Genomic DNA, 11,163 nt, shown 5'->3' with positions numbered 1-11,163 from the left:
CTGGAGGGGGAGCACTTCACACCATTCTAGCACTGGAGGGGGGAGCATTTCACACCATTCCAACACTGGAGGGAGGAGTACTTCATATCATTCCAGTGCTGGAGGGGGGAGCACATCACACCATTCCAGCACTGGAAGGGGAGAGGAGGAACTTATCATTGGTGAGGCTGTAGAGAAATTGTGGACCCTTGGGAACAGGAATGGGACAGCTCTGGAGAGGATAATTCTGTGGCTACTCCGAAATTGAGTAATGGAGTCCTGTGAGACTCCTCTGAGTGTATGCTGAGAGGAGAGGCAGGGGTTCTAGTATCTGCATTCCCACATTGATAGCAGCAGCAGCAGCACTCATACATAGCCCAAAGATGGAAACAACCGCATGCCTATCAGCAGTAAGTGTGCTGACAAAATGTGCTGTGTACTTAGATAGGAGTGTGGGCAAGCCGTCTCCAGAATAGTTGACCAGTAGTTGTGATTGAACCTGAGGATATCCTAAGCGAAATAGGCCAGTAGCAATGGGACAGATGAATGATTCCGTTATAGGGAACAGCCAGATTCTTAGATAGGAAGATCAAGGTCACCAGGAAACTTACATACAGCAGATCACCCATAGTGAGTGACAGGATATAGAGCCACTGTGTCTCCTGCCACCAAAATGGAAGTACAGCTGCCTTCTGTGCAGCAGATAGTTTGCAGTGTAGGAGACCTCTTGAAACCTTCTGCCAGCTCTTTCTGTCCACCAGAGCAGCTACAGTGTGGTCCCTGCCAACGCTGGCCCTGCTCTGAGGTGGTAAAGGCATGAGAGAATGAACAGATATCTCTGAAGGCATCACAGATGAGCTTCAGTGAGCTGTAGGGCCTCAGCCTGATTTACACACTCCAGAGACACCATATGCTGCAGGTAGCACATCGGGGGGAGTGGCTTTGCTGTTGAATCCAGTCCTTTCCCCATACATTAGTTGCCATGGCCAGTAGAATGTATAGATGAAACCTTTAAGAATAGTGCTCTTAGTAACAAGGTCAATGTCACTGAGGGGACGAATAATCCAATTGCTGTCTGCTGGGTCACCATAAAAGCACACCTTCCATGCATTTGCTCATTTAGTGCACAAAGTGATGATGTGTGAAGACACTGGGCTGGGTGCCTGGGGACATTGAGTTCTTTGATGTATGTTCTGCACTGTGTAATCTCACACTGGCCTCCTAGGCACACATGGAACATGGAGGCATCATGAGGTCCCTCATCTGGTCTGGAGTAGGGGCAAAGCCAATACCGACGTTTGAATCTGTACTGCCCAGGCATCGGTGGAGTGTAGAATACCTAGGACCCAAGAAGAAGCCTTAAAGCTTCTTGGCAAATGGAAGACAGTTATCACAAGGCCACGATGCTAGAGATAGTGTAATTCACGGTACTTCTCCCAAGGGAGAAAATAAATGGTTGCCCCATTGAGGACAGAATGAACCATGAGCATTCTCCAGACGTGAGTGGGTCAAGAGTTGCTCAGTCGCAGTTGGCAGTCAGAAAGCAAGAACAGAGCTTAGCACACACTGAAGGAAAAAAACACCGCTTCACAGGGTGGTGTATGTGTGTGGCTGCGCTCAGTTTCTAGTATAAAATATTTCCTTTTGTTTATGATCCAGAGCTGTATTTCACAGTTGGTTTCTGGGTTGTTCTGTAGATAAGCACTGTCCTCCACCACAGGTGTGTGGCTACTACCCTGGCCATAATTTGTGTTTCAGCTGGGGTCCCTTAAATTCTTTGGTATTTGATATCAGAAGGCTAGTGTGCTAGCTTGAGCCCTGGACCCTTTGCTGTCCAGTCTGGGCCTTGGCATGTGACTGTGACGAGTATGCATTGGTAGCTATGAAGTGCTCAGATAGGTAAGGCTCAGCCCTGCCTGCATGAGCTCCCTAACCAGTGTAGGAGCCGGATCAGTGTGTGCCTGATTCCTGTATGGCTGAGAGGTTGAAGCAGACCTCCTTCAAGGGGAAGTCATCGCCCTGACTCTGAAGCAGAAGAGTTACCTAGTGAAGAAGTGGAAAAGCATTCTAGGCAGCAAGTAAAGTAGTGCATGCGTGCACAGAGGCCGGGCGGCCCAGTTGGGAGTCGTCCGACCGATTCCTGCTCACTGGTTGATAGTGTAGGGAGGGGCTGCTGGAGTGGTAGGAGAGGCCCCGTGCGCTGGACCAATAAGCTTGGTTTGGACTTAAAGAGGGGAAAGTGTGCTCTGTCGTGTGTCCTAGAGAGTTTATTGAGTAACTCAGTTGTGTACTGAGTGGAGTAGAAGGAGCAAGACTGGGAACAGGGACTAGATAGGGAAGCTTTGTGGTGGCCAGTGCTGGGCAGGAACCGTCTTGGTAGCTTTGTTACTCAGTGCCCCAGAAGTGACTCTTTCATGGCTGCTCCGTGAAGCCTGCAAGAAACCCTGTGGCATGGTGAGTGTCAGGCAGAAGCCCTGGGAGCAGGCTTGTAAATGTGGTCTCTTCTTTTTCAGTTCAGACCTCAAGGGAACCTGGCTGGCTGGAAGGGACCCTGAACGGCAAGCGAGGGCTGATTCCACAGAATTACGTCAAGCTGCTATAGCTCCTGGCCGTGGGGGCTCCTGCTGATCCCGGCACACCAAGCACCAGCCTGGAAATAGCACCCAAATGCCACGGACACACTTAGGATCTGCAGTTCACCATGGGCACTCCAGGGCTGGGGTGGGCACAGAACTTGCCACCTAGGACTGTGCAGATGTGGGCATGAGCAGAACATGGCTGGCATTCATTGGTGGAGTGGATTCTCAGCTGGCAGGCACTGGGGATTGTGATTTTTAATTCTCCAGCCTGTGGAACAGAGAGAGGGCAGTCCTCACTGGCTACCTCACTGTCCACACACTTGCTGTTGGGTTTTCGGGGGGGGCTGTGCTACTCTCGAATGTCCAGAGTACATGTGACCTTGTGGGAGCAAGGGTGTTGGTCCCAACCTGGAAGCTTCCTCAAGCCTGTGCCTTCCTTCCTGCCTGCCTGCCTCTCCTGCCCCCAGGGCCTGTCACTGGCAGCTGCACTAAGCTCATCTGTGCTTCATCAGCCTTTTCCTGGTGCTCACCTGAGTGCTGTTTGCCCTATGTCACCTTGTTACCACAAGGCCCCTCTGTAAATGAAATAAAATGTAATTTACTATGTAGTGTGTCTGGCCTAATATGGGGAGTGAATCACCTTAGCGGGGATTTATGGTGTGACAGTCAGCAGACCATGATCTTAGCCCCTTGGAACCTTGTGATTTGCAGCAGGAAAGGTGGTAGACCTTTCTGAGATGAAATCTCAGCATTCATGTGGAGCTGTATAGCCCTTTCCCCCAAGAGACAGTGGGATGGGAACTGGTCTGTGGTAGTGTATAGGTGCAGCCATGCTCTCCTGACTGGCTATTTCGGGCAGATCTCTCTCATACTAGCCAATATGGCTTTGCCTTCCAGGTTGAGCATTAACTTTGCTCATCTTGATGAAGCTAGGCTTTGGGAAGGGTAGGCTGACAGCCGTCCCAACATGAGATGCTTTCTCTTTCCCAGACTCCTCAGCTCGAAGTGCGACTCCAGGCCCAGGCATGGCCCAGGCATTTGCCTGTCTTGGGGGGAAGAACAGCTGCTTCCCTGCAGGAAGTTTACTCAGTGTTTGCGACCTTGGGACTGAGGAGGCAGCTCTGTATCAGGGAAACCACTGGAGACGGGCTGTTGACATCTAACCCATATGAGAGTCCTGACCCTGTCTGAATGTTCTCCTAAGGAATTATCAAAAGAAGGATTTTTGTATTGCCTCCCCTGACTGACTCTGGAGCCTGCTGCTTTTTTGTTGGTTATCAGCTCTGGAGTCACCTCATGGGGCTCTCGTGTAAGGGCATCCAGGTAGGAGTTGCTTAGTTTGGACGTGGAATGTCCCCCAAAGGGTCTCGTGTTAAAGGTCTTACTCTAGCTTGTGTCACTTCTGAAGAGGGTTGAAAGTTTAAAAAGAGGCCCTTGTAGGATGTTTTGGGTCATTGGGTTGTACCAATCAGAGGGCTTATAGGACACAAGTCTCTCCTTTTCTCTCTTTTGTGTCTGTTGTTTGGTGAACAGCTTATTTTACCATAGGCTTCTTGTCATGCTCTGCCCCAAGTCCGAAGCTCATCCATTATGAGATGCTACCTCCAAGACTGTGAGCCAAAATCAACCTTTACAGGTTGACCACTGGGTATTTTGTTAAAGTCACAGGAAGCTGAATAGGATGAGAGGGACATGCTTTTTAGAATTGCTTCTCACTGGTATGATCAAAGCAGACACCAGACACAACTCACTTAGCCGGACTTGATCTGTTTGCTGGCTTGAGAGTGTGGCACACCTTCCTCTTCGCCGTGGCATCTGATGGTGTATGTCACTAGAGCCTGTCTGTCTCCATGTTTTTGCCCTTGCTTCCTAAAAGGAAAATCAGAATATGAAGTTGAAGTATGTGACCGAGAGCTGGGTGGAAGTGACGGGGCCGCTGGTTCCTTGGTTACGATTGCTTATACTTTTGTTGTTAGTGTCGTCTGTGTGCCATGGGATACATGTCGCTGAGTAGGTTTCCCATGGCCCCAAGAGCTGGCAGGCCTGTGTTTATCTAGAGGAAAGCAGGGTAGTGCCTGAGGAAAGTCAAGGCTGTTTCTAACAGAATATGGCCCAGAAACAATTTGGCTCAACTTGTCTGTCACCACAGGCAGAACAGAGAGCTTTGCCCTGGGCAGGGCCCAAAATCTACACAGTAATGGGAGCAGGGGTGTTTGGTTACACCTGGGTGTGGCTAACCCTGAGAACCTCTCCAGGAGCCTTCTGGCCTGTGCGCTTCAGTCAGGACTTGACACCAGCTGCATCTCTCACCTCCAGCTGCACCAGCTACATTACTAGGACTAGATCTTCAGATGTCGTTGGTACAGAGGCCCTGCAGGAGTCTTTATGCTTGGGTGAAATCAAGTGCCCCAGGAACTTCAGTGAAGTATATACCGCATCTGGCATCTGAGTGTGCGCAGCAGGAGAGACTGCAGTGAAGGGAGATGAGGAGGAGGAGGAGGAGGAAGAGGAGGAGGAGGAGGAGGAGGAGAAGGTAGTCTCTGGGGGCCTTCCAGCTCTTAGCTACTGGCGTGGTTTGGAAGAGTCTGTCAAAGTTCCATGTGTTAAAGGTTGGTCCCCAGAGCACTGCTGGGAAATGATGGACCCTTTGACAAGCGGTCCATCACATGCTCAGACAGCCTGACCGAGCACTAAAGGACAACATCCCTTCACCTCTCTTTGCTTCCAGGATTTCATGGGGTGAGCAGCCTTGCCTTCTACTGTGATGTCACCTCCTTTCACTGGCCTCCAAATCAGAGTTGGCCAACCACAGATGGAGACCTTGGAACCCGTGAGCTTAAGCTAACGTCTTTTAATGTTGATCGTATCAAATACTCTGTCAACAGGGGCAGCACTAATGTGCATATTCCTCTCAAAGGCCATTTGTGGCCCCTGTTCTTCGTCCATCACTGTGACCTCTAGCCCTTCCCAAGGTCTCTCTGCCTCTGCAGTCCCAGCTTGCCTCATTTCCCACCCAGCTCATGCTGAGTACACTCTCATCCTTGACTTCTCTCCTCAGTCTCGGAGCCAGGTTCTGGCCACTCCTCCTTCTGACCCTTCAGCAACACAGCTTCTCCATTCCTGTCTGAGGATGCTATTGCAAGGACACCCTTGGACAGCTTTCCTCTCTGTTCCCTGCAAGTGTCCTATCAGATGACTGTCAATTACTTTCCCTTGGCTTTCTGAGCAGTAACTTACTGCTGCCACATTTGGGCCCTGCAGCTCATTCTCCCAATGCTAAGTGTCTGGCTAAAAGTGTCTCAGTCCACCTGCTGGAAGAATATGTTTGAGTTTTTCTATCCAAAGACAAGCTGAGATGCTGACTGTCAGACAGGAGACCTGCATATTGAACTTCGTCAGTGGATGTATATGGGATGAAGCTGGACAGCTCAGGGCTACATACTGGTGTCTAGATTTCTTCCTTGGAGAGGTAGTTGCAGTGTAAATGCTGCTAATTGGGGTGGGAACAGCCCAGACCCACCTGAGTCTGGCTCGTGAGGATATGAATAACACATCCTAAAGCCACACAAACAGGTTTTGTTGAACTGGGAGAAAGTTGGAAGGCAGTGTTAGTGACACCCATTCTGCGTGTCTCAATGACTTAAGTGTTCTAGTGGTGGCAGTCATTTACTGGAACCATGTGTGGGGGTGCAGAAGGCAATCTTGTGAAGGAGAAAGTGGGTTGCAGAGCAAGGTGCCACAGGCTGCTGCGATTCCTCAGAGTCCTGGTCTGCCATACAAGGATCTAAGATGGCTCACAGAACACCAGTGAGACAGCAAAAAGGAGCGGAGGCCAGGGTGGTAGCCACTTCCCCATCTTCACGGGAGTCCTCACAGGTGATGATGCTCCCCTGCTGGTTAGGACCAGACTCAGCTGAGCTGGGCTGGTTCATGTATCTGTGCTCAACCTGCAGCTGTTGGTCCATAATAGCTTTGCCATGTGTTTGGGATTGGAGGTGACTCTCCTTCTGAGTTACCTCATCAGGCAGGGCTTTCTTTGCAGAACAGTGACAATGTGGTGAGATACAATTGGCCAGGGATTTAGGGGCACTGGGTAATAAACTCAGATCTGGACCCTAATGCTGGTCTCCTAAATCTGATTTCCTGCTATTCATCATATGACCCATCCCCTCTCACCCCTAATCCTTGATCCTGCTCCCACAACTGTGCTCAAGAGTCCTCCCAGTTGGACTGTGGGCTTGAGCTGGAACTCAGTTTAGTTAGTGGGACAGGAACAAGTCTGAAGGACTAAGGCTTGGGAAGCATTAGCCCTTTCCGTAATGTCTCTTAGCTTGTGCTTGATGGTGACAGGTGAGAGGTCACACATGGCAAAGCTATTATGGACCAACAGCTGCAGGTTGAGCACAGACACATGAACAGCCCAGCTCAGCTGAGTCTGGTCCTAACCAGCAGTCTCCTAGAGCCCATTCACAGTCTGGAGAGAGACCAAAGAAATGGTGGACTGGTCTATCCTGCTACAGTTCTGCCGTGTGTTTCACTTGGCTTGTCCCAGATGTCAGGGTCCTAGCTTAATACTCTTCTACGTAATGCTGTTTGGGAAACTACTCTTGTATTTCCAGTGAAGCAGCTGCTCTAAGAACTGGGGAGCTTGAGCAGAAAGTCTCAGATACACCTGTAATCATCCTAATTTTCGAACACTTGCATTACTCATCAAAAGGTGTGCTAGTGGGTTTTCTTTTGTGAGTAATGTCTCCTCTCTGCTTTAGGGGCTTTCAACATGCACAAGCAGTAAGACCCTTACTCTGTCTGTGACACATGGCCTGGTTTTTAATGCATGGCAGACAATAGTAGCTAGCCATCCTGGAAGTTCTCACCTAGTGATTCATAACGGAGACTTGAATTCGTTTGGCCCAAAAATTGCTTTGTGAAATTCTTAAAAGGCACTCAACTCAAGATTAAGTGTCTTGCTGGGCGGTGGTGGCGCACGCCTTTAATCCCAGCACTTGGGAGGCAGAGGCAGAGGCAGGTGGATTTCTAAGTTCGAGAGTTGGCTACAGGGCAGCCAGCAGCGTAGCACTGTTAGAGAAGAGTGTAATGAACTGGCTTCATGATGACTCATCTGTCCTCAAAGACAAGTGTGGCAGCAAACAGGGCTCTTTCTAGCCTCCGACAAAACTCCAGAGGTCCAGGCTGCAGACAGGAGTGCACAGGTCTGAATGTGGGAAGGCAGAGTCCCGGCATACCTCTAGGCATCAGAATGAACTGTTTCCAGAACAACAGGTGATTAAAGTAAAGGATTTATTGTAATCTGCTTACAGTTCTTTGCAAAGACAGACATGTTTTTGCATAAAGATATAAATTGCTTCATTTTAAACTAATTTTAGTGTTTTAATTATATGAAGAAGTTTTGGTGAATTATGAATTGTACCAAACCAAGATTTTTAAGAGCAATATGGTACAAAAATAAGAGCAGACAGACAGCTGGGCCTGGGACAGGCATTCAACAGTGAATTTAGAGAATATGGCTTTGCTGGTTAGTTAAGCAGAGTTACCTGGAGACACATGAGGAGCCAGTAAGTTCATTAATACAAAAAGCTAATGCAGACCTTCTCCACCTCAGTCTTGATAAGATGGAATTCCAGTTTCATCGAGTTAACTCGGCTCCTTTCCCCCAGAAACACCTCGTCTGCATGCTGTGTGTATTCATCACCTTCCAAGTGTGGCTTTCATATTGCTGTGCATGTAAGTTGACTGTGTTTAAAGATCTGCCTATAAATTAAATCCTTGGAATTGCAAATGGTGTAAGAAAGCCCCCTCCCTCTGAGTTCAGCGTCCCTAGGTATCCCCTTGCAGAAGGCAGGTGTCTTTTGAAAGACCAGGTAATGTTGCCTGCGTGGTGAACCCTGTGGGAAGTGGCCGACCCATTGGAGCCTTGTCCCAGCCTTCCGCCTCAGCTTTCAGGTTTTGGGAATTCGTGATCGCTGAGTACTGATGAGAGTCACTACCATGTCTGAAAGATTAATTTGGCCACTATTCGAAGATCACTTAGTACAATCATACTGAAGTTCCCCAGAGATACACATGTCTGTGATTTGGGGCAAGAAAAAAGCCATAAATTGCATCAGTATTGGACAGATTAATGAATTAAAATTTTAGTGCCACTGTCTTGCTTATATGATTCATAGTGTTTTTGTGGGGGTTTTTTCCTCCAAAACTGTTTATGTATAAAATTTTCATTTTTAAAACCTACCTTTAAAAAAATCTAAAAACCTTCTAGTGATCTGTGGGTCTCCACGCCATTCTGATTGACTCATGGCCAGATGGATTGCCCCAGTACCTCCTGCCATGATTGCTGTTCCCGTGACCAGCTCCAGGAGTGAAGAACCCTGTCCAAGGCCAGAGGTGACTTTCTGATCTTTGACAGATGTGGAGGGTGCATGGAATTTTTTCCCCCAGAGGAGAAAATCAGATTTTCTGAAATGAGAGAACTGTGCTCTCTCAGTTACATTTCCAGTCTCCCCTTCTGAGAGCAAGCTCTGCTTCTTGTGGCAAAGGAGGAAGGACAGCACTCTCAAGACCTCGGTCCAGTGGGCCCTGTCACCTGCCAGGGGCTCTGTCACCTGCCAGGGGCTGCAGACACTCCAGCATCCTCCTGATGGGAACAGGAAGAAGCAGAAGCCAGAACTGCGCGCTGGAGTCTCACAAACACCCCATGTGGGAGACCAAGAACAAAACAAATAGTACTGAAAAAGTAGAAAGGCTTAGAGACAACCGAAGAGGTTTAAGTGTGGTTATTTACAACAGAGACTGTAAAATGGTACATTAGATATGAAGCTAAAAAAAGGCACAGCTTTCCCTTTCTTAAATACACTGTAAACGGTTCCGTACGCATGCAGAGCATCTCACGTTACAAAAAAAAGTTTTACCTTGTTTAGACAAAGATAGTACTTAAATAGTCTCCAGCAAAATAGAATTCTTTCAAAAATACTTTCCCATTCATCCTATTAACCATTAAAGATTTTTTTTATGTGTCTCATTTACAAAAGTTCCTTACACCTTATTTCAGGTCCTTCACGATTTATACATACAGTAATGTACAGCACAGCAAAAGACTGCAAAAAAGTATTTGTAAAGCCAACACAATAGATACTAGAAATTGAAACCAAGGCATTTAACATCTTATCCATTCTAATTAAATAATAAATGGACACTAACGAGTGTGTATGCCAGCGATGCAGAAAAACGTGCCCGGAAGGCCACAGTTCCACGCCACGTGTTCTGTTGTTACATACCAGGAATCTGTATGTATTTTTGTGTATGTTTTTGTGTGTTTTTAAATAACAAAAGAATATTAATGCCCCATATTGACTAGACGTTTTATGTGCAAACCAAGGGTAAGCTTTAAAAAGTTCTCTAGTTCTTTGAACCCTTTGAAAACGAGCGAGAGATATCAGAAACCACATGGCATAGTTAAAACTTCCATCTGTTAAAATATCAAAATCAGAGTTATTGACTAGATATGGCTTTTCATCCAGAGGAACGGGAACATGTTTTCTAAGCGCTGGGAGTGGAGAGGGAAGAGTCCTTTAGCCAGCTCAGGCCTTGCCAAATCCACGTCTTATGGCTTTCCCAGCTCCAGACCCTTGTTGTGATTTTCAACTTGAGAAACTGCCGACCAACTGTCAATCAGCCATCACATGTTAAAAATGTGATTTCTTGGGTCCTTCGTAGGTGTAGAACAACGTGGGGAAACTTAAGGCAAAGTTCTTCCTGGCCGGCGTCTCCAATCACTTCCTGTGAAAGTATAGGGGCTTGGCGTTCCCGGATTCCACCTTTGGCAGCTGGTCGCTGATGATCTCCACGAGCATGGCAGGAAACTCCACCTTCAGAGCTTGGGATTCTCGGAAGGTATAGAAGCAGAATTCTAGCAGGTCACTCACCAGCTGTAACACACAGACACAGTAGGTATGACACAGGACCTCATCTCCAGATCCCCAACTCCTTCATAGCCTAACCCTGATGCAAACACCGGAGCAATGCTCAGGAAACCCTGGTGTCATAGTCTAATTATATGGGGAGAACAAAGAAGTATATTCCTGTCACATGTCATCTAGTATCTTCATGCTAAACAAATTCAGCCAAGAACTACAACTGTCTAACATGAAATGGATATCCAAGACACATGGGACAGAAATGAACAGTGCCTGGGTCGTAGAACAGTTCTCATTTGCAATCTTGTGAATTGGTAGTGTCTGGAATAAGTATGTGTGTAGGCTCCAGGTCCACACATGCAGAAATCCCAGAGGTTTAGACACAGACGGCCTTCTACCTCTTCTAGGTCCGATGTCTCCGTGGCTGCCCAGTGGGTCTGAGGCAGCCACCACGTTCACAGGGCTCATCCCTGAGCTGAAGAAAGGCTGAGGCTCCTTAGCTATACTCCAATTCTGGCTGATTTTGAGAAATAAAAGCCTCGAGTTATAGGTTGTCTGTGTAGTGTGTTGTTCCTACCCTGGGACACTCCTAGGCACGAACCACCCCCAGTTAGGTAAGTTAAGAAAACATACAAATGCATTACTGCATTCGTGATTCGTGTGGTAAAGAAAGT

General features: G+C 47.8%; 2 protein-coding genes across 2 annotated transcripts in view; one reads left to right on the top strand and one right to left on the bottom strand.

Annotated features, from left to right (window-relative positions):
- Arhgap10 (Rho GTPase activating protein 10) overlaps positions 1 to 3,166 on the top strand; it is a 196,862-nt gene extending 193,696 nt beyond the window's left edge. Inside the window, exon 24 of the mRNA XM_028785172.1 lies at positions 2,493 to 3,166. Within this exon, the coding sequence (XP_028641005.1) occupies positions 2,493 to 2,581 (89 nt within the window). The 3' untranslated portion in view covers positions 2,582 to 3,166. The remainder of the gene's footprint in view (positions 1 to 2,492) is intronic.
- Positions 3,167 to 7,839: 4,673 nt separating this feature from the next.
- Positions 7,840 to 11,163, bottom strand: part of Nr3c2 (nuclear receptor subfamily 3 group C member 2) — a 320,864-nt gene continuing 317,540 nt past the window's right edge. Inside the window, exon 8 of the mRNA XM_028785173.1 lies at positions 7,840 to 10,501. Within this exon, the coding sequence (XP_028641006.1) occupies positions 10,346 to 10,501 (156 nt within the window). The 3' untranslated portion in view covers positions 7,840 to 10,345. The remainder of the gene's footprint in view (positions 10,502 to 11,163) is intronic.

The sequence above is a fragment of the Grammomys surdaster genome, unplaced genomic scaffold, assembly GCF_004785775.1.
Source record: "Grammomys surdaster isolate TR1022 unplaced genomic scaffold, NIH_TR_1.0 125146, whole genome shotgun sequence".
Taxonomy (NCBI): Eukaryota; Metazoa; Chordata; class Mammalia; order Rodentia; family Muridae; genus Grammomys; species Grammomys surdaster.
Note: the sequence above shows the minus strand (reverse complement) of the source record. Positions and strands in the feature narration are given on the sequence as shown.